At 43.7% G+C, this 23,370-nt stretch overlaps 3 protein-coding genes across 4 annotated transcripts; 1 reads left to right on the top strand and 2 right to left on the bottom strand.

Moving 5' to 3' along the window:
- Nucleotides 1-1,420: 1,420 nt before the first annotated feature.
- Nucleotides 1,421-5,268, bottom strand: mrpl46 (mitochondrial ribosomal protein L46). Of its 2 annotated transcripts, none has more exons than XM_070833206.1 (4): nt 5,008-5,268; nt 4,154-4,352; nt 3,573-3,743; nt 1,421-1,920 (listed from the first exon to the last, which is right to left on the bottom strand). In XM_070833206.1, the coding sequence occupies exons 1-4, from the start codon at nt 5,266-5,268 to the stop codon at nt 1,673-1,675; spliced, it is 879 nt and encodes a 292-aa protein (XP_070689307.1). In that variant the 3' UTR covers nt 1,421-1,672. The 2 variants fall into 2 exon arrangements, with proteins under 2 accessions (XP_070689307.1, XP_070689316.1); XM_070833215.1 differs by having other exon boundaries at nt 1,421-1,917.
- A 545-nt stretch (nt 5,269-5,813) lies between these two features.
- Nucleotides 5,814-8,989, top strand: mrps11 (mitochondrial ribosomal protein S11). Its single transcript, XM_070836242.1, has 6 exons — nt 5,814-5,965; nt 6,087-6,191; nt 6,294-6,392; nt 7,235-7,364; nt 8,035-8,100; nt 8,809-8,989. Exons 1-6 carry the CDS (start codon nt 5,877-5,879, stop codon nt 8,914-8,916), a joined length of 597 nt encoding a protein of 198 aa, XP_070692343.1. The 5' UTR covers nt 5,814-5,876; the 3' UTR covers nt 8,917-8,989.
- Nucleotides 8,990-10,804: 1,815 nt separating this feature from the next.
- pdpr (pyruvate dehydrogenase phosphatase regulatory subunit) lies at nt 10,805-22,205 on the bottom strand. Its single transcript, XM_070831717.1, has 18 exons — nt 22,111-22,205; nt 21,223-21,496; nt 20,976-21,109; nt 20,512-20,593; nt 19,649-19,812; nt 19,338-19,459; nt 18,786-18,903; nt 18,182-18,331; nt 16,669-16,861; nt 16,325-16,449; nt 15,710-15,865; nt 15,186-15,319; nt 14,749-14,897; nt 14,556-14,668; nt 13,835-13,929; nt 13,553-13,642; nt 13,241-13,423; nt 10,805-12,541 (listed from the first exon to the last, which is right to left on the bottom strand). The coding sequence occupies exons 2-18, from the start codon at nt 21,483-21,485 to the stop codon at nt 12,134-12,136; spliced, it is 2,679 nt and encodes an 892-aa protein (XP_070687818.1). The 5' UTR covers nt 21,486-21,496; nt 22,111-22,205; the 3' UTR covers nt 10,805-12,133.
- Between the last annotated feature and the right edge of the window lie 1,165 nt (nt 22,206-23,370).

Genomic DNA, 23,370 nt, shown 5'->3' with positions numbered 1-23,370 from the left:
GTGCAAATACTGCCATCTATTGTTAGTTAATGAGAATGAGCCTGCTGCTGGAGCTCCTCTCCTCATCTGTCGCAGGCCTGCCAGGCCTACACAGTTCAGCATTAAGTGTGCACTCCAAACAGCAGCAACAACATTTGATTTTCTCTTTTCAGCGCTGGATGTGTACTCATTAAGTGCCGCAGTCCACAGAAAAGCCAGAACACCTACAGCTTTAAGTTAATATGACACATGTTTCAGCTAACAATCATTTTATCTGGAAAACCTCCAGGTTTTGGCTGATGGCTGGTACTATTTGGTTGTTTTTAAGAAATGGTCCTAAACTTATGATTTAAAAAAAATAATAATCTTGCTAAAAAGTCCTACTCTTTAAGAAAAGTAACTTTAAATAAAGACTAAACCCGAGTCCACACGTTTTCTCTTTAATCATACATCCTGCAGCTGCCCTCACAGATAAAAACACTAAATGCTCATGTATCATGTAACTTTGAGCCTCTTGCTCACACATCTTCAGTCTGTAGCACAGGATTTGAATATTGTTTTAAAAAATGGTTGCCTTGGAGATACAAAACATCATTCCCCACATTCTGATCAATATTCCTGTTTTGCAGCGTGACCTTTCCGGGTCGTTGTCTTTACTGTTAGTTGTATTGATGTCTGTGTTTTCTGTGACAATTTACGCTGATTAGAGACGCTGCTGTTATCCGCCTGTACTCTCTCAGCTGCTCCGTCGATGGGACGCACTGTCCGCCGTGCAGAGTCAAAAAATAGATATATTCCATATTAAATCTTGTCTTGGCGTGCTAAGTGGTATGGAAACATTGGTGTTGGAATGCACTATAACTGTGATTCTTCAGAGCCTCCTGTATGTTGTAAAATGAGAACTACAAACATGTCTGCCTAGAATGCCCACAACATCATGGCTGCCATCAGCTATCACAGCTTCATTCACACCCGTGGTGCTTTTCATTAGTCTAACTTATGCTCCCTCACGTCCTCTCTGCTCCCCTGATCTGGAAATCGTTGCCCCTCCTCCATCATAGAGGATCTTTCAATCCCTTGAATGGACCTTGAGGAGACGAGGAGTGAGGAGGATCCTGGGGCAGCTCAGAACGAGGAAATGCAGCCGTATCATGCATTGTATCTGACATACATACTTCCATGTACAGAGGATTTCAAAATAAAAGGCCTATCACAAACAGCATATATTGGCATCATCATCATACCCGTGTTATCTTTCCTCTTGCATGTTTCACTAGATTGGACTATTCATGCCTTGGACACAATGCATGATGGGTAGTCTTAATCGTGACAAGGTGCGCATTAAGCTGGGATGACAAGGTCATCACTGAGTGACTGAGCACTTGAGGGAGCAACTTGTGGGCAGACAAACGTCGTCTTAAGAATCAAGTCACAGACCAATTCTAAGATGATTTGGTGGAAGTTTTATACGTCACCTCATCGATATGGATGTCGGCCATGTCGTGTACAGGACAGATCTGAGGGCTCTGCATTCTGAAAGCCCTACGATGTACACAGCTTGTGTGGAAAAACAATTTATTGATACAGTGAAACACATTTTACGACACAAGACGACAGAGAGGCCACAAAGGTAACTTTCTGGGCCTCATAAATAAAGTTCTGCGGGTCAGTGTCCCTGTGCTGTGTTCAGGCGTCACAGGTCCAGGAGGAAGCGCTCCACCTTCATCGTGTACACTGGTTTCAGGTAGCGCTGCAGTTCGCTTTTCTTCAACCACAGAAGAGAAGCATTTGGGGCAGCGGGGGCACCGCTGTCTAACAGAATGGCTTTGAAGAAGAATACCTTTGCTCCGACCAAGCTCTCCGTCCGAGCGGCCTTGGGCAGTTTGTACTTGTACACTCCGCAGGGGGCGTTGCCGAGGAAAGTCGCCTTGAAACCAGCTGCTGCAGGATGAGACGAAGCGGTCGGTTAATTCAGCAGGAGACAAATGAATTTAATCCAGTCGTACAAACGTGGAATTAAGTGTGATGTTACCCGGATGCGTCGTTTCTCGGCTATGAAAACAACACACGTTTCTCAATTAGGTTTTAATCCAATCTCACGTCATCTACATCGCTCCCAGCTGGCTCAACAAGAAGACTGAAGCCGTGTCAGGGACTCGACTCTCACTGAGTCCAGCTGTATTAAAAATGGATTGACTCGTGCTACTGTAAGACACTTTGAATAAAACCCTGCACCAAATGGCACACGTTAATGTCAAGTGGGAAGCCCTAATGGGGAGTGATTGATGGAGTTGGCACATTAATAGTTCATGAGCAGTGTTGTGAAACAGTTTAACATACTCAGTCACTGGGGCTTTTTTAAAGAGCTTAAGGGCTTGATTTCAGTCAGATGCAGAGAGAGGAGATAAAAAAATATAGTTTTACAGCACAAGTTAAATAGCTGTGACCCCAAACCTGTGTCCAGTTCATGGATCAGCACCAGTCAGCAAATGACAGGAGGCTAATCTCCAGCTGACATTAGCTGGAGGTCTGAGCGGATACGACAACTGCTGGAAGACGACTGGTAAAATGCTGCGTATGTAAATGAATTAAAGGCGGTTTGACCCTCTTGTTGTAGTTAATATGGATGACTGCACTGGAAGCACCACACAGCTATTTTAGATAAGATCACATTAAACTTAAATGATCCTGAGGATAAAACTGGGTCATTGCAGCAAAAAAGAGATTAGGATGTAGATTCAGTAATAATGCAGCAAATTGAGCGTGTTGACAATAATACGACCTATAACAGAAGCACACATCCTGCCCTGAAGCTTCGCTTTGGAGGTTAATTGAAGCACATTTCGACCAGTTTCCACGCGTCCTCCTCACTCTTCAACATCCTGTCTCTGTCATTTCTTAATATTTTCCTAAAAACATGATGGAATTGACTGTAGTCTGAAGCATCGGGTCTCTGTCAGTGCAACTACATGTGACTTTACCTTGCATTAGCTCATTAGACAACAGCAATACATCGCTTTTCTACATGTATTTACATACGTTTTACACAAATGTGTCATTTACATTCATTTTAAATAAATGTGCGTAAATACAGAAAGGTAGCGTTCAGTTTTTCTGTGTTTTGTTAGTCTGAAGAATCCTGACTTCCTCTCACACCATCCTACACCCTCTGTCTCACAGTTTACATGGACAGCTGTGGACTCTTTACGATAACATAGTTGCTACAGGGGTCATCTTACAGACCTCCATAACTGGTTAAATGATATACTTTATATTATGGAATACATTTACTGCTGCCTTTTCTGATGGCAGTGTGGGTCTACCTGCTGTTTCTGTAAACTGGATGTAGAGCGGGAGAACAGGGTGCTCATATGTCCAGGCAAAACTGAGCTTGTATTAAAGCCCCTGAGTGTAGGGTTTGAAAACTTTGGTGACTCCCAGTGGTTGTACAAAGAAAGGCACAGTAGCAGGAAGCATTAGAATAATTAGAAAGATGACAGTATAATCACTATAGAAGCTCTGCACATGGGTACAGTGCTACCAACATGTCTAACATAAAACACCTGAAACGATGCTCTTTAATCCCACGTTACCTGGCAGGGAAGCGAGGGCTCTCTCAGCCGTCTGCCGCAGCGTCTCTCCTTCCTGCCACTGAGTCTGAGGCAACAGCCACATCTTCTCACCGGCAACCTGCTGCTTGGCCAGGAGCAGCAGTGAGTCGCCCAGGCAGCGCTCCAGTGAGGTCAAGTCCTGATCTACATCGGCTGAAGGAAAGACAGGACGGTCAGCTTCTTACCAGCAGCCATCTCTCTCTCCCTCTCTCTGACTGCTGAGTAGAATTTACACTAACTTTGGAAATGTCACAGGGAATAAAATGCAAATTGGGAGTGCTGGAGCGAATACATTTCCTGAATGTCAAGAAAAAAAAAATTAGAATCCTGCACAGTTTTGTATTACTGAAGGTAATAAAAGTCTTTTTCGTGCCTTTGAATTTTCCCCAAACCTTCAGTATGTGACGCCTGCAGGTTATTGGTTTTTCTTTTCCATTCTGTTTTACGAGAGTCATGATTGGAGCAAAACCACAGGCTGAATAGTCTAGTATTCACAGTACATTCTGTAGTATATTCTGATGTATGGGTCACCCCCACTGGTCAAACATCTTGTCCGTACTGACCTCTGACCCTCTGCGCTGGCTGGAAGCTCTTCAGCCTCTGCTCCCAGGAGTCTTCCAGGTCCTGACCCAAAATGATTTCCTGGTCCCGGCCGTCGTCCTCGTCATCGGAGTAATAGTCCGTCTGCTTACGACTCATCCTCTCAGCGTCTTCCAGCAGCCGCAGCTCGTGGTCCGACAGCACGCTTTTCTCCAGCTCCATCTGAGATCAAGTCAGAGGAGGTCTCAAACTCTGATTTGGAGATTGTTGCTGGGTGTCATCTAATGATTGTGGTTTCCTTCCTGCCTCTCATACCTATGCAGCTTCACGTAGTCACATTACATGATGAATATCAGAGTCTACAGCTGCACAAAATGTGTTAAAGCACAAAGCAACACCTACAAAACCCCTAAATATCTGACACATCACTCTCTATACACCTATGTATATCTAAATGTACTACAATCAGCTTACTGGTAAATGAAGTCTGATGAAAATTAAGTTACAGTAAAACTAATATGTTTGAGATCAGACTGTTTGTTTCTATGTTTCTAATAAAAGATCAGAATCAAATAATCAATAATTAATTCCCAGTCTTAACTGACATTAATGGAGGGTGAGGACACACAGCACAAATTAGAGATTGTTGCTCACACCCTTTCACAACATGCTGTTTGGTCATATTAGATGGATTACCAGCAGTATGTTGGGTTTAAGAGGTTCCCCAGATAGTCAGAGGAGGTTTTTAATCACATTTCACTGGTTATAAGCGCTAAACAACATGAACATGGGCTACTTTTGCTCATGATGGTTACCTGTTGTAATGCACAGGTGACAAACCTGAATAACAACCATCTTTGGTGTTGGATGAACTCACCTGCTGCATCATCTGCTTGAAGTCCTGCTCTATCGGGCTCATGTCCGCTGAAATGACCGGGAGCCTTTGCAGACACACCGCTGCCATCAGAGTCCACGGAGAAGTCGTCCTCTCCAGCACACCTGTGCTCCGCAAAGTGGCCCGACATTCAGAAGTGCTGCTACACCGACGAAGTCCCGTCCTTCCAACCGCTGACCTGCTTAAACAAGACACAAACTGTGACAGAGACCTACTCGCCATCCTGCTACAGGGCGCAGCCATCTTCTTCTGTGGTGTTTAGTGTACGTGTAAAAAAATCGTGGCGCTGCCAACTCCGTATGGAGAATGTGAATGGGATTTACGTTATTTCCTTTTTGATCCCAGAAAACAACATTAAGACATTATCGGTGACCGATGTAGTGTCTTCTGTTTTAGTTTCAATGGAGCTCGGGGCAAATTGGTTATGGGCTGAAGGCTAAAAGCGAGTGTTCACCATTAAAATTTCATATTTACAAGGGTTTTTAGAAGTACCTGAAGGCGGCATACTTCTGCTTCTACCCACAATTCTGTGCAAAATATCGACCAGTCTATTCAGAAATAAAATGGGGGTGGAAACAAATGTTAATATACTTGGAAAAGGAAACATCCAATTTTACGTGCTATATAAATATATTTTGACATATATTTCATAACTTACATGTTTTACGATTGATTTTTTTCAAGTGACGATTGTATCCGCAGTAGTAATAATAATATTATGACCGTGCCTCCCCTAAAAAATAGACAGTAATGGTCTAGTCTGAATTAGCAACATTGTCAATGTCACGTTTGTTGGGTGTTAGGGAGCTAACTGTCTGACTGCCTGAATTTAATTATAGACGTTTTCAAACATGTATAAATTAAATTGTGTATTAATTAGTTCTGTGAGTAACGTATGCCGGCAGCTGTCTGCCTCCCTACAGGCCAGTGGAAGCTCTCTGTAAGTGTTTTATTGGACGCTGTTTACTAGCATCCCTGTTAGCTAACGGCTAGCCCTGAAGAAGTGACATACATAACAGAAGTGAATGAGGATGGTGCTAATGGCAGTTTTGTGTGCACAGATGTGGAAGCAGTGGGCTGCAGAGGACATTATGTACCGGTGCTGCCAGGCTTCAGGAGACCGCAGCATCCACCCCCAAATCCGAGACAACCTCCAGAGGCTTCAGGTCAGAGCACGACACACAACTTTAGCTTGATGAATAGAAGCACACTTTACTGCAGAGCAATCATGTTGGATGAGATATTAACCTAAAGTTTTAATCCTCCAGCCGCTTCCCTCCACTGCCTGGTCAGCCAAGTTCTTTGATATGGGCTGGACAGAAGTTTGAGGAGTTACCCATCGCTCACATTAAAGCTACATACAACAAGTAAGTGGAAAATACAATAAGGACAGTAAACAATACACTTATGCCACATTGTATTTAGATTTCCTCACTCTAGAATGACATTAGTAATTTGCAATAGCAGAAACCTGTTTCTGTGCAGAGAGATCAATATTAAATCCCAGAAAGTCAATTTTTGTTGCTCAAATCATTCAGGTTAGGTCAGTGGATCCTGAAAATAAAGCTGAATATGTAACAGCAGATGGCCTGTCTGGCCTGTCAGACACAAGTGCAGCTCAGAACAGAACAGAACCATCATCAGTGACATTTATTCCACCCGGTTTTCTTCATTGACAAGCCAAAACAAAACCAGCATTTTGTTCTGTAAGAGCCTCTCAGCTGTCTGAGGGGATGACGAGATGAGTTTAGAATTTCTTATTATTATTTAAGATCTTGTCAGATGAGACTCTGCTATAAGAAAGATGTTCCATATGTACAATTATTTCTACACTCTGCTGTTTGACAGCAGATTATGACTTCAGTCTGTCAAGTAGAAACAGACACAATCAGTCAAATAGAGAATAGACAGTGACATCAAAATCCTACATTTTAATAAGTAGTTATTAAACTTACTGTGGTGAAATTTAAAAAAGTGGTTTGTAGGACAGGACCTCTGAACCAGAAGAAGCTGATGCACGTTAAGCAGACCTCTACAGACCACGCTACCCATTAGCTGTGGCGTGATGCCGTAGGATCATTTGTGGGGAACATATAACCTGTCGTCAGTGTGACAGCCTGTATCAAATGCACATTTTTGATTATTCACAAAATGAACATGCCCATCGGTTGTGAGTCAGTGACCGGTAAACTGTCCCGTCGTGCACCAGCACACACATCCAGCTGACAGACTGCGCGGGACTGTCGCTGGTGAGGACGTCCTGCGGAACAGAAGGCTTCAAGAATATCAAGAAGTCGACGCCCATCGCTGCTCAGTCTGCAGGCCTCTCTGCTGCTGTGGTACGTTCTCACGTTGTCTGTCACACTCGTAACCGAGATCAGGTTCAGGGTGCTTTTTTTAAATAGATGAATATGAGTGAAGGACACAGCCGTCCTATTCACAATGTGTAGAAACATGTAATTTCTGAATATGAAGTGTTTGCTGTAAATAAGCTGCCCTCTCTATGGACGGAGGCAGAGTGCAGCTGCTGGTGTTAAGTGCTCACTCAGACTTTATATTAGCTTGATTTATGAAGACTGCTGGCTCACAGCAGGGTTTAGGTCACACTGATTTGCTGCAAACACAGAGAAATTAGGTGTTTTATCACAGTTAATCACATTTTTGAAATTATACTGATTTCTGACAATGAAATTAATGACACCTACATTAAATACAATCTTTATCTCTTGTTGTCTCAGTGATTGAAAGATGGAAAATTACCCAAATCTCCAAACAACAGACAATGGGGTAGCTGCAACTATGGCATTGGTTAGACATCTCAATACTATTCATACAGAGCAGTTATTGTTATGGTAATAGTTTATGGTTATTAATCACATCTGTTGACACCCATGGTTTTAAGACCATGATTTGACCTTTAACCTCTGCGTCACACAGTCCTCCTAATGCTGAAGTACTTCACTTCCACGTGTAGACATCAGTCCTCTTTGTGTCTCTTCTCCTGAACAGAAAGCCTCAGGGAAGGGGTTGAAGTTTGTCCGTGTGGTGGTCAAAGGCATCGGTCCTGGACGTCTGGTGAGTAGAAGAAGAAAATATGTGACTGTTGTGCATTATTGCCTTGTGATCCCATCACAGCGGGTCTGTGGGCCTCAGTATTAAATGGTTGTGAATATTATTTAATCTTTGGAAATATTGTATGTTGTAACAACTATATTATTTTAATAATTGATTGAATTGATCTAAACAATTATTTTTTTAATTTCTTTAGTCTATAAAATGTCAAAATAGTGAAAAATGCAAATTACAATTTCCCAGCACTTAAGAAGTGACATCTTCAAATACTTTGTTTTGTCTGACCAACAGTCCAAAACCCAGTGATTAAATATAGAAAATTAATTCGAGCATAAAATTGGCACATTTTAAAAGCTGGAACCAGCAAATATTTAGACGATTACTCAATTTCCTGTTGACCGACTAATTGATTCGATTAAACAAACTGTTCATGTTTCATGTTACAGGCGAGCTAATGAACGTGTAGAGAGTGAAGGGTGAAGTAGGATGAACGTGAAACATGACCCGTTCTCTCCTGATGTAATAATGGGAGTGCAATGACGACTGGACTGAAATGAAGCCGCCACTGCATGAAGAAATAAGACCTCTAATTAAATTCAGTCTTTAAAGGATAATTAAATAATTATATGATAATTAAAAGCAGACACGCACGTCTTGATCTGTTCCCGTTAGCGCTGTTAGTGAATGAGTGCATTTTCCTCTGTTGTGCAGCCTGCGATCAAAGGCCTGACGATGGGAGGCCTGACGGTGGTATCGATCACTGACAACACCCCCGTGCCACACAACGGATGCCGCCCGCGCAAAGCTAGAAGGATTTGACCTCAGCGAACCACAATGCACTGCAGCAGGAGGAAGCTGTTGCGTTGTTATATTCTAGTGTTTTGTTGTATAACTCGGCTCTGAGCTGACCTTACATTATTCATTAGCAGAAATATGCAGATGGTGTTATTAATGAGCAGAGAGCAGGTGTCTCAGTCCTCTGCTGCCACTGCTGACACCTGAATAAAGCTTCAGCCTCACCGCAGGCGCTCCGATGTTCATTATGATGATGTTTGCAGACAGCACAGAAACAGACTGATGGCTCCGTGTGGGAAGAGAAGCAGCACAAGGTTTCACGGCATCAAAGACGTTGTGTTTGCTGTGTTGGAACATTATTCCACCACTCAAGTGAACAGATGAAACAAATGCAACCTTGTGTGAACCAAGTTCTCTTTATGTTTTACTTGAAGTACAGTAGACAGCCAACCGTCTGTTTCACATGACAAACACATTATTGTAAAGCTCTGAAGAAAAAGCTGGCATTTACAGTCCATCACAAGTGATGTTAAAATGGAAACATTAAATGAGAGACAAACATGCACCAATCCATTATCCAGAAGTGTGGAGTGTCACTTTTGTGTTTCAAACTACCATTTCACCGGCTAGTGATCAATGTAAGACTTAACGTACTTCTGCAATAGCGCTCTCTGCACTGAATGCTGCAGTCTTCAAAGTTTTTTTAACCTTTGAAATACAAGAAAACTGTCAAAGCCTCGATATCAGGAACACCATAGAAGCCACGTGACACCATGGAGACAAAATAAAACAGCAGACTGCCCTGGTTTAGTGCAAATGCTCAGGGCCATTTCCCTTCAATCATACAATCAACTCAATGAATCACAACAGCTGAAATGACCTCATGGGTCATGTGATCAGTGTCGACACAGCAGTCTGCGTTTCAGTCGCCTTCACAGAGAATCCAGGTGTCCTCACAGCGACTGGACTCGTGGATATGAAGTCACGTTCAGTCACAATACAACAAGGGGACACGTGCCACTAAAGCAGCCTTGTTTATACAAACCCGACAAAAGAAAAGTGAACAGAATGATCTGAGTAAAGTCTGAAAGGTGTTAAATTGTCAAATCAATAAGCCCCACAAGTGTCTCACATACAAACATATCACACATAAAAGAGAAATTAGCCCTTTGTAAATGACATCTGACTCCCTGTTGCAGCTGGTTTGTTGCCTGGTCCAGACCTTCGGCTCCACGACTGGACACATCTGTCTGATATCAATTCAGCTGCTTTCCCTTTTCCTTTACTGTCCTACTTTTGAGACGGGCTCCTCCTGACTGTTCAGTCTGTGACTTGCACATAACATTTTATGTTTTCATCCTGTCAGAGTGGAAAAGCCTGAGATGTTAGCAAAATATTCAAAAGCAAGTCAGGTTAAAACATATGTTGGGTGTGGTTGGGTGAGGTTTTCCATATCCCTGTTTTGGCAACACCAAACCAAAAGAGACTGCAACTATCTCCCCTTTCAGAGGTTAAAGTGCTCCAGATGACCCCAAAACTGGTGCCACTGAGAATCCCCGACTCTTTTGATGGGGAGGATTTTAAGAAAAAAGGTTACCAGCTGGTGAGGTTTAGTGCACAGTACTCACACACACACACACACACAGATGAAACACTTGTCAGCTGTCACTCTTAACTGAACATTGTTCTTCACAACATCGCTGCTGCTGAACACACTGAATCTCTACCAGCTCCAGGCCTGCTGCTCTATAGCTCTCCCTGACCTTTGTACCCTGAAGGAGGGAGAGGGGGGGACAAAAGGACCAAATTACTTTAAAGGTGTATACAAATGCACATACAGGAAGCCACATAGCTGCTGCTGACAGAGAACATTTACATGTACAGAATAATTCTGAAAAGCATTTGAAGTAACGCACCATCAGATGGAAAACTGCAGGAATGAAACGACTGACCAAAGTATAGATGGGAACTTAAAACTGATGGACTAGAAACAAATGTGCAGTACTGAAAATAGAGATTTTATACACACTAGCTATACAAAAATACATTGCTTTATTTCAAATGGCAATGAAGTTCGTCCTTTACACAAACATTCCCACTCTGGATAAGGCAAAAAAAACTAAATCACCAAGATTAGATATTGTGGATTACAACCAACATGTCTGGGATTAGAGCTCCAGGCCTTCTCTCATCTGTGGGCCGCCTACCATCAGACACACATCCAGCAACACATCCATGAAGCCAAACTTGAGCATCTTAAGAGCAACGCTGCTCCAAACCGACCACAAAACATAAACAACAGGAGGGGTTATATCACCACGAATACATTACCACACGTTCGACACACAGCAGAGTAGCATCGGATCAGCTGACGGCTGAGGACAGAGATGTAGTCACTGGAAGAAAGGTCTTTTTGCTTTACTGAGAGGCTTTTAGGAGCCTGGGAAGCCTTTTCAACAGCACAGGAAGAGGAGGAACGGGCAGCACACAAAACAACGCTTTACTAACAACTACATCAGGCTTCCTGGTTCTTTCCCACAGCTTGTGTAGTCCTTTTTTCCCCTGACTGATTGTCCTTCATTGTTAAGGATCGCGTAGTGATAAATTAGGTAAATTATCTGAATTAGGCCACATCACATCACTCATATTCTTTACAGCAGCAAATTTACAATTTGTAAAATGACAATGAAGTCAACAACTGCACTGACTGTGAGGGCATTTACACATCAGCACTAAATGACATCTCTTTCAGACCGCAGTGTCAAAACATCACAGTGACTGACACACTACTGGAGGAGGCTGTCGGTCAAAATCCCTTCTGGATACGTTAAAGTGAACACAGTGAAAGAGTCCTCAACAGTTACTGTTGACGTTGCCTTAACAAAGGCACTTCACCGCAGACTGTGTCGGTAAACCAGCCATTGAGACCGTGTGGACTGTGTTTGAACGTGAAGCAGGGCGGGGCTGAAGAACCGCAGGATATGATGACACAGGAGCTCTGTATCTGATGCAGCTCAAGCATTTGGTGCCTCATAAATATTGCACTTTGAAAGAGGGAGATGGATCGGTAGGTAAATGTCAGAGACACGAGGAGTGATTGTGCATACAGCCCTCAGATTGGGAGCTAGAAAAGGGACGACAGGAGGACACTGGCAGGCAGTGCGGGAGTGGATTTGGTGAACTGGAGAAGTGTCACAGACGCCCCTGCTGAGGCAAAAATGAGGCCTCCTTTTACTCGGCATCACTTCCCCTGGAGGTTGCTGAGCTCTATGTCTTCCTTGCGGCGTTTCTGTTGGGTGAAGAGCGAGCTGAAGGGGTAGAGTTTGGCTTTGGCTGGGTAGCGCTGGCCAGCAATGTCCACCTCGTAGTCCCCTCGGTTGATGAAGTCCGGGGTGATGGGCGTGGGGAGCCCCTCTGGGCCTAGCGGCGGAGATACAAAGCCGAGGCAGACGTGGCGCTCCAGGGTGTAGCTGTAGGCGCTGCTGGTGGTCGCCCCCGCTAGCTGACCGTTACAGTAGATGGGCTCGCCCCACCACGGCCACAGGTCCAGCTCAGTGTCGTGGTCATCCAGGACGAGCATGACGAACCGTCGAGACACACCGTCCTGGCGCTGCTGCAGCAAGGCCTCACGACCAATAAAATCGGTGTCCTGATAAATGCACAGAGAGGGGACAGGACAGAAAAGAAAAGAGAAGAAATCGGTGAAGGGAAAAAAGAATGAAGTGCAGAGTGAAGTACATGATGAGATGGAGGAGAGATTAAGGACAGAAAATGGAATGAAGCCTGCCAACAATTATCTACAAACACTGCATAGCAAACAACTTTTCATTTCATGCAATTCTCAATGACACACTTCACAGTCTGGCTTAGATTCTGCTGATGACTTCTCGTCTGAGTGCAATCTGTGAAACCAATTGTACACTGTGAGGTCCATTCATTAATACGGTGCTGACATTGTGGCTGTGTGCAGCAGAGAGAAAAACTGATGTTTCCCTGCTTGCAAAAAGGAAAGTGATGGTAAACTTTAACTCCTCTGCTGTAATATGCCACCTGTTGTGCCTGCAGGTGCAGCCTGGAGACAAATTTTCCTCGATATCACAGCAAAGACTATAACACAGATGTTTAAGGGTTTAGCGAAGCAGATGGCATCGTGCCTTTTATTATTCTGCAATTACTCATCTTCCAGCTGTTTTCAACTAAAAAGAGTAATGTGTAGAATTTAAGTTTAAAAAAATCCGTCTCTTCCTCACAGTAACGAGCTGCTGTGGTCTAACACACCATAATGCCATGGAAAAGGCTCTTTGTAACCCAAACCCTGGCTGAAATCACAGCTGAAGTGGCGACAGACCTTGTCAAACTTGACCCTGAACTCCCGTCCACACTCCAGCGGGGTGGTGAAGGCATGGAGGTCCTGACCCCAGAAAGCAAAGAACTTCTCTATGCGGAGGCTGCGCAGCGCGTAGTACCCTGCATTACGGATTCCATACTTCTGACCCACAGACATCACCTCGTTGTACACGTGCAGTGCATACTGTGGAGAGCAGAGGAACATACTAGTGTTAGACGCAATGCAGTGTGGGTGACTTTACCACCCATCCTGTGGAATGGTGACTGAATATAGATTTGTTTGTTTGTGCGTGCAGATATGAGCGGATCGTACCTCTATAGGTATGTAGAGCATGAAACCTGGCTCCCCAGTGTGAGTCATACTCATCACTCTGATCCCATTGGCATAGCCAACGCTCATCTCCTGTAGACGCACATACACACAGTCAGTGCGGTGATAGTAACTGGATATGAACGGTTGCTTGTGCTATTGTTGACTCAACTACAACAACCACAGGTGCAACCTTAAAAACTGCTGCTTTCATAATTAATACGCTTACTGCTGTCACGGCTATTGCTATTATTAATGTTACTGCAACTAGCCTGCGTTTCCTACCTTACAGAACATGGAGGGAAAGTGGTCCGGTGTCATGGAAACATATGACAGCTCAGCCAGAACATCCATTGCACGAGGTCCAATCAGATTTAAAGCTTTGGATGAAAGGTCAGAGTTACAAACACTGCCACAGCCAGGTGGGGTACTTTCACCCAAAAGGTTAACATTAATACAACGACTCATGATAACAACATCTGCTCAAAGCATGACTTCATGAGTGTGTACAAACTGTCCTCCTTAGAAATGAAGTTGTTAGGGAGCCATGGAGAGGATGGTGTTTCATTAGTGTTTTATTGTTTTTGCAAAACCTGGGCTAATTCTCTTCATGACTTTGTAGCAAATTAATATCAACTGATGTGAAAAGGATTTGGTGTAACAGGGTAGGGAGGGACATTCTGTAAAATGCCATAGATACATTTTGGGAAACAGATCCTCGGCTGGTGTTTTCCGTTGTGTATAAAGATTTAATTTACGCCTAATGTTGCTCACACTTCAGACAGTCAAGGTAATTGCAGTATAGATACAAATAATATTTTCAACATTTAATTAACCACCCTCTTGGTCCCCCTTGTGTCAAACCCAAAATCAGGTCACTTAGATAACTGGGTTATGAGAGGAGAGTGGGTGTGTGATTGCGGCGCTTTGCTTCCACTCTGATGTTATGTGGGCACTAGATGGCGACATCCCCGCAGGGCCTCACTCCTGCTGCGTTCGTGCTCACCTGTGTACTTCCAGCTGACATCCTCTAGGTGGAGGTGCGGGTCATTGGGCATGTGTTTCTTTATCCAGGACCAACAGTGGACCTGCTGGTCTGTCGGGGAAACAATGAAGAAGCTGGAGAGGGGACAAAATGGGATTTATTATTAAAATGGCCTCCTGCATGTCTTCCGTGTTATTGCCTTGGTGTTACTGACCTGTTCTTGCTGAGACGGACCACGCTGCAGTCGTTCTCGTAGCCTCCCCTCTCATTCAGCATGCCGGTGTGGACGATGTGTCCGACGGGAACATCCAGGTCGTTGGCACACAGATGTTGCAGCAGGTCCAGAGCCTGGTCCTTCGCCGACTGGAACGTCAGGACAGACCAGAGGGTTCGACTTTGTCACTTTATCATTAATTTATTTGAAAGGACAGAATGTGTAACTACTGTGTTGGTGGCTCCCATTTGACAAAACTGCATTTTAGAATCATTTGGCTGTGTTCTGCCAGATGAAGTGACACTGACTCACTGGATATGACCAACGTTCATTTAGAGGTCTGAACCCACAGAGGGGAGTGCATCAGCAGTTTTATGTCCTACGTGATCAAGAGCTGAATAACCCGTATACATTGTCCAGAGTGCATCATGACTTACAGTAAGTTCAAACTTGGTGAAGGAGGACATGTCAATGACACAGACGGCCTCTTTGCAGCATTTCACTTCGGCTCCAACAATGTCAAACCAGTCTGGCTTGTAGAAAGTCTTACTCTGGTCCAGAGACAGCAGATCTACACATACATACACAACCAGGGAGAAGAAATACAGGCCATCCTGTGCTGTGAAGCATTCAGAATATTCAACCAAACCACACCAGGTGATTTCACTCATTAGGCTGCGTCAGATTTTAGACTGAAATTCCCAATGCCAACCGTTCTGCTATGAAATTCAAAATAAAAATTAAACTGCCCTTTAAATAGCTACAGTCTGTACAAAAGCCTTCAGTCTCTGCTTTCGACTTGCATTCAGCCTACGGCATAACTCATCAGTGAAAGGTCTACAGGGATTCCCTGACATTTACTGCACTAGAAAACAGATTTCTTAATGAATTTTTAAAAATCTTTTGGATTCTCTGGATTTACTGAAGACTAAAAATAAAGAGAGCGGTGAGTACTCTGTACCTTTGCCTGGAGGAACAAAGTATTTGGGCCTTTCAAAACCATGTTTCTCCATCCAGCGAGCTCCCTGGGTGTCCAGTCTGTCATACAGAGGGCTGGTCCTCAGCTGACGCCCAGTCTGAAAGTCCCAGCGAGGAACCTTTAGTTCGTACAGCAGGGCTGGACACAAACACAGACACAAGCACAGACCTAATCATACCAAAAACTTAAAAAACACATGATGTGATTAAGGTACTTGACTACCTTCAAGGTGTTAGAAACTCTACATTATAAGTCAGGCAGCGGTGCTGCTCGTCTTGAGCCTTCCTTCACACACACTGTGTGCTGCTGTTAACCGGCCGGTCACAAGAGGAATGTAGGCCACAGTTTTCTGTGCATCTCTCTGGTTAAAGGATGGAGTCACATTTTTCTAATCCCATGTGTACATTAAAACAGTTATCAATTGCTAAAATCACTTAATTTTGTCTTCCTTCACTTACATTGGAATCTCTTCGTTGCCAGTATGGACAAGAGGAACAATCCCAGCGACAAATAACTCGTCAAATGTGCATATGAACATGTGGATGCTCTTTTAAGATGTACCAAAGATGTAAACTGTAACAAGAGTTCTCTACTCACGCATGACTTCCATTACTCTGTGACGCAGGAAGGTTCGGCTGCTCTGCAGGTTTCCAAAGCGTTTGATGTCCAGTGGCCACACATTGGCAGTGGGGTAGCCGTAGGTCATCCACTCTGCCAGGTACCTGAACACCACACCACACAACATGCCATTTGTGCCTTATTATACCGTAACCAAAACATATTCTGATCACTGTGCTGATCTGTAACAGTAATAGGAACATATATTTCAGCCGTCCTGTTAAATACTGTATTCAGTTGTAGAGTACAGCGAAGATCTAACCTTCAAAACAGTAGTTTATTCATATAGTGAGCAATCCGCTTTCTAATACATCAATACTTACTTTCCGGCTCCTCCAGCGAAGGCCAGGCCAGAGGAGTTCATCCCTGCTAGCACATAGTAGCCAGAGACACCCGGCGTCTCCCCCATCAGGCAGCGCATATCAGGGGTGAAGGACTCCGGACAGTTGACCAGCTGATGGATCTCAGCCGTCTCGAGGCCCGGCATTCTCCTGAGCAAGGCACTGAGCATCGGCTCTGGAGGTAGAAGACAATCAGGCTGTTATAAATCTCTGTTGATAAATTCTCTAAAAGGTTCTTTGTCCACGTCAGCATGTTACATTTTCAAAATCAGTGATGCTTTCACGTGATTAGCAGACAACACCATGATCAAAACAAATGTTGGCCTAAAGCTATTCCAGCTGTAGTGTAGTTTTATTATGTCCCATAAACATTTCCCATAAATCTCACTGCTTCCTGCCACATATCTGAGGTTTTGGTCTTCTTGGCCCCTAAATTGACTTTCAACTTACCAAAATGAGCAAAACACTTGAGTTAACTCTACTTGCCTTTTTCCAACCATCACCTGAACCAAGCCCTTTACTGTTGCACTCAACGGCATTCATTTCCCATGTTTTGACAAAACAGTCCAGTGGGTTTCCAGTATGAAACCTGACCCAGTGGCTATGAATGTCACAGGACAGTGTTAACACACATTGCCAGTAATAAGTGAGAGATGTGATGGACTCAAAATGCAAAGCACAAGATCTTACGCTTGTTTTCTTATTTTTAGATTGCAGGCTTTTGATCCGACGTGATAAAAGAGCAGGAGAGACTTCCCTGTTTCACAGTGATGACTGAACCATTCATTCACACCTTCAAGCAGTCTAACAACAGTCCTTCACAGTAGGTGAGCTGGTGTTCAATCCAATGTATTTGATTTATGCGAGACACATTCTTTTTTCAAGTACTGCTTTCGAAATACAATATTTAAGTGTTGGGAAATGTGAAGAATTACAACTATAGAACGGCCAGTGGCAGATTAGTTTGACTCGGTGCGTTGCTGCAGGTCAGGGTCGGCTGGTGATATACAGCTGTCTTTACGACAACATGTCGCTCTGCATGAAGAATCTCAGATTACTAGCTTAAGGCCAAGGCCAAAAGACAGGTGTGTGTGTGTGTGTGTGTGTGTGTGTGTGTGTGTGTGTGTGTGTGTGTGTGTGTGTGTGTGTGTGTTTACATGTTTATAGAGAAGTGTACTTTGTACTTTGTCCAATTAACAGCATGATATACAAATATTAGAAGCATCCATGCAGTAAGAGAACCGGTCCTGCCATTCTTTCTCCCATCAATGAGGAACAGTTTGGCCTCAGCAAGGAAATAAGAAATAAGAGATCTGGGGTAATCAGCACAGAAACGGGCTAGACTACAGCCCTAAACCTAAGAGAAAAACATACAACACAAGTATGTATACTATATATATATAAAAAACGATATCTAACGAACAACAAATGGTGCCCAGAAACAGTTATTTCTTAACACAGCTGATTGAAGTCCATCATCCTCTCTCTCGCTTACCAAAGTGGTCCCAGTCCTCCTGCATGTTCTGGATCTCCAGCTGGTTGCGGCCCTCGGTGAAGATGGGTTTGGGGTTCTTCTCAAAGCCCCCGGAGAGAAGGCCTCCCTGCCATGGCCGTGCATATATCCTGCCGTCCATATCAATCACCACTGGAGACAAGACAGAGGCTCAGTTAGACCTCCTCCTCTGGGCTAAGCCAGCCTGTAACCTGCTGTAACAGCCATTAACACGCAGAAAAATAGCTTTGATAGTAGCCGAGTGGTTTTCACAGTAAGACGGATTCAATTCACACACTCAGCCTCCCAAGTATCATGGAAATTTACCCCCTGAGGTATATTTCATGGCACTTTGCTTCTCTGGTCTATAAATGTATTTAACATTATTAGCACTGACATGCACTTCACTGTAATCATTGTGAATCTGAAGTATTGGCAATAAAAACAGCAGTATAAATTTGCAAATGGCTCTATAATGTAACATGTGGAGGGACTTCTCTACTGCAGATATCACAATTAGGTGGCGAAACAGTAAAAGTGACAGGACTCCAGTCCATTAGCAACTGTGCCTGTAGTGAAATGTTCCTGTGTGCTCGATGTGTGAGACCTGGCGTGCTGGGTGGAAGTGGCTCCTGGAGAGGTTTGGTGAGGAGGTAGAAGTGTTCACAGCCATGAAGAGGAACCGACACCTTCATCTCACTAGCTTGGCCTAGCTCGTAAGCCCACTAGAGCAGGGACAGACAGAACAAATATGTCTACCTGCTGCTCTGAACACGGGTATATTGACTGTGCCAACCAACCAGAGATTAGCTATTTACAGCAGGGACTCAACCTCAGAACTCAGGACTAAATGTTACCTCAGCCGCCCGTTAAGCTGGCAACTGGCTCCACTTACATCTGAAGAAATCATACATGACTAATTCCTTGTGGGAGACACTATAATCCGCCCTGTAATCTTTCTTAGTCATACCGTGTTTATCAATTACCAAATTGTGGGTGAGAATCAGAGCAAAACTTATGATGAATTAATGCAGAAATACAGAATACATTTCTAAATGCTTACAAGGATTTTGCCTAATTAAGTCTGCCAATCTAAACTGGCGCTGGGACATGTTGGTGCGTCCCCGTTTGTATCCCACAATCCCATTCAAAGGCTTACCTGTCCAGCACAGTTGACGAAGTATTCGCACTCAATGGAGCCGCGGTCAGTCTCCACCGCCATCACTTGACCCTTTTCTACCAAAACTTGCTGAACACTGGTTCGCTCCAGAATTTGAACTCCTGAGTAGGATGAGAAAGACAAGATGAAGCAAAAAGGCGAGAAGGGAGAAAGTAGGAGGAGAATCAGGAGGAGGAACAATAAAAGGCTTAGAATTAAAAGGTAAAGTATAAGCACTGCGTGTAAAACATTTTGTTGTGATGGCCACTTAATGTTCTATCAAAGATAAGTCGTGAGTTTGAGTCGCTAACCTTGTCCAGCAGCAGCCACAGCCAGGGCGTGGTTAACATCAGGGGGGGACACCACAGCGTCCATAGGGAGGTGCAGCGCCCCCACCAGGTCATGGATGTTAACAAGAGGGTGGAGTTTGGCCACCTCTTTAGGCTTAATGATGTTACAGCTGATCCCCATTACCCTAAGGACACAGTGAGAAAGATCATTATACTTAAATTAATGATTGAATGGCCGTGCATATCTATTATATGTGTTATTATACAATATAATCCACAATTCCACAATTCGATGGCAAGATAGAAACAATCAGCTCAAGCAGAGGAAGAATACATGAGAGCGGTTGAATAATAAAAGCAATCTGCCTCGTGATGTTTGATAAATGCACTTCTTTAAATGTATTCATCAGGGACAATGTCAGGGACATATTCATCAACACCTTAGTTAGTTATTACAAACTGATTGCCTAATGTACATTACCATTAATTACATTAATACATTACCAAAGTACCACATATACGTAAAGACAATGAGAGTATGTAAAGCCATCTCTTATGTTTAAAAGTTTCTATAATTAGTGCTCTCTCCTGATTCAATTAGAAGATCGTTACAGTAATGGGTGGCTCTGATGGGGAGGACTTCATGACACCATCAGGCACACAGTCTATGTCCTGGAGGGGCCTCGTCAGAGTCGAAGCCTGAATTAAACACCTGTGGTTCACTCAAAATCCTAATGGAGCTTTACAGAGCTTGAGCAGTTTGGCAAAGAAGTGCGAGAAAAGTGTCCCCGTGTGCAAAGCTGCCTCGTCCACACAGACTCAGAGCGGTGAACGCTGCCAAATGTATCTCTACCAAACATTGACTTGAGGTTTTAGGGCCTTACTTTAGTCTGGAAGCCAGGCGCTTCAAAGAGATGAAACGATCCTGATTTTGTGCCAGACACAGAGACCCTGTTTTCACATAACCTGAAACACATGAGCGAACACACCAAACCACAGATTATGTAACTCAGCGCGTCTCAAACGACTCAAGTCTCTTCTCCACTTAAACACAGAGCAAAACTGTAGGGAAAGTATCAGTCTAGCTTTGGAAAAGCCCAAAGCATACAGATAGTGTTAGCAAGGCACATCTAATGATATAATAACTGATGCCCCACACCCCTCCATATCCCCTCAGAGTTAAAAATGTATTATTAAATGGTTGAATAATAAGAATAGGTAGTCATATGCATCTGTTTTATTACCAGTGAAGATAATAGTATTAGTCTTATAGTGAGCCTTTGTCTTCATGAGTAGCATCACAGTAAGCTAAACATGAATCAAAGCAAAACGTGTCAGAGCTGCTGACCTGTTTTAACCCCAGTCTCCTCCTCCAGCTGCTGATAAAGACTGTTGGAGTAGTCTGCCATTTGACACTCGATGGAAATAGGCTTGGCCACGCTGACAATGCCTGCACACAGTCTGGTTGTCCCTGCACCGAGTCTGCAAACAGAAGAACAGGACAGGCAATAAGAGCATTAACAGAGCACTATCCAATCAACAACCCCCCCCAAAAAAAACATGACAAACAAGTGAGTTACAGACATTCATCTCACCTGCCCTGTTCCAGCAGCACTATATCAGTCCAGCCCAGTTTGGCCAGGTGGTAGGCTACAGATGTCCCCACGATGCCTCCTCCACAGATCACCACACGGGCCTGGCTGGGCAGTGGGAGCAACTGGGAGTCTCCACTGACAGCCATGCAGTGGGGGGAGGTCCAGAGGCTCCTGCCGGCCAATCTGTAGCCCGTCTGGGGAAGCAGCAGCCTGGGGAGCAGGACTGGGGACAGAGCCCTGGAGCTCCGCACACAGCTGCACATAGCTGTGCTGTCTGCAGGCACACACACACCGACAGGCTGCCTCAGACACTGGAGTATATTCAGGAATCCAAAGCTACACTGTCACTAATCTAAGTTAACTTAACACAGAGCTGTGCATAATCCAGCTGTAGCTTCGGGGAAACCACGGATGCTAACTTGCTAACCAAGTTTGTTTAGGTCAGCTGACACAACACTCTGCAGCGGAGACGGGGCCTGTGAAGCCAGCAAGGTTAACTCACAGCGGTCCTTCAGCTGTCACTATTATTTTACTCACTGGCACTAATGTTAGCTCTTCGGTAGGCATCGCTCTGGTTATCCCTTTAGCAGCGCAGCTAGCTTCAACGTTAGCTGACAGTACGTTAGCACCTTTGGAAACTATTGTAGTATTTTAGAGGCAACGAGCTTTAGCTGAGCTGTACACGTGTAAAGTCTCGTCAAAGTTTCTTGACATGTTGTGTGTTGTTGCTCCCCTGTGGTTAAAGTTAGCCGGGTGGTGCTGTGCTACTGGTAGCTAGCACTCGTAGCTTCGGCTAATGTTGATTGTTTACCACACAGCTAACCGTCAGCCCCGTTGACAAACTTCCCCTGGACCTCCCATCTTTGATTATAACGACTTAAAACTCACCGAATCAGCCAAGTCCAGACGCTGTGATATGTTCAGGGTAGAAGTGAGCACCAGTGTCTGGGTGACATGACACTAAAAGTCTTGTTTGGGTACAGCAGGCAGCACCAATGTCAAGCTAACGTCAATCACAGCAGGCACTTCCGGTATAACCCTTCACAATAAAATCCCTGCTGTGCCGTATTACAGTAACGTGTTATTGATAAATTATAAATGAGCTGGCTGAAATTATTAGTATTAGCATTATTAGTAAGTTGAGTCATACATGTGGGGAAGTTGAAAACAATATATTATGTATTCATTACTTCCCTGAGTTATGAGATAAAATAGCAATAATCTATTCATTGGTAAATAGTATATTTACTATATTGTATTTATATTGTAATTCTAATAAGCTATATAGTTGATCAGAATTAGAACTACCACATGGTTAGACACTTAAGTGAAAGTCACAGTGCCAATAATTCCTTATTGTGCACAGAGGATACTGTTCACATTAAACCTTGGGTCGGGGGGTGGGGGGGGGGGCAACAGAGGACAGAAACGAAACAGAAACATTTAGGATCCATCCATTTGGACCAGTATCCTGGTCTCACTGAGGATAACATAGTACACCTCACACTTTCTGTCATGTTACTCTGTATAGCCTCTGCTTTTGTCACACAGTTAATGTTAAGCCCATATATGGGTACATATTTCCCATTTATGATGAAGGCTGCATGTCTCATCTCATGTTATTAAATTCTCTTTTTTTTCATCATTTCTCTTTTCTTCACTTTTCATGTTATTATCTGGGTCAGGTGCTTGTTTCCCATTGGCTGTTGCTTCCATCTGAGGCTGCACTGCTGTGTATGTCTGTTTTTGAGGCCCTGATGGAGACGTGTTGTGGGAAAAATGATTCTCTTTTAATGAATTTGAGTGAAATGTCCACATGATGACATTAATACAGTCATGCATCAAAGGATAAATGATTTATGGTTAATGTCACTGGGGGGAATGTAAGTACAGGAAGTAGAAATTTGAGCAATGCCTACTTGTGCTTTACTTGTATTTTCTTTTCAGGCCACTTTCGACTTCACAACATTTATGTGGTTTATTTACTTTATCAATCAATACTTTACATACCATTGTTGCAGGTTAGAGGATTAATCAATCACTTGATTTGCCAATTATCAATAAATGCTGATTAATTAAAACCTGAAACATTTCAACTTCTCAAATGTGACATTTTCTGGCTTTACCTCTTTTTAAATGACAGTAAAC

The sequence above is a fragment of the Pempheris klunzingeri genome, chromosome 1 (assembly GCF_042242105.1).
Source record: "Pempheris klunzingeri isolate RE-2024b chromosome 1, fPemKlu1.hap1, whole genome shotgun sequence".
Lineage (NCBI taxonomy): Eukaryota > Metazoa > Chordata > Actinopteri > Acropomatiformes > Pempheridae > Pempheris > Pempheris klunzingeri.
Note: the sequence above shows the minus strand (reverse complement) of the source record. Positions and strands in the feature narration are given on the sequence as shown.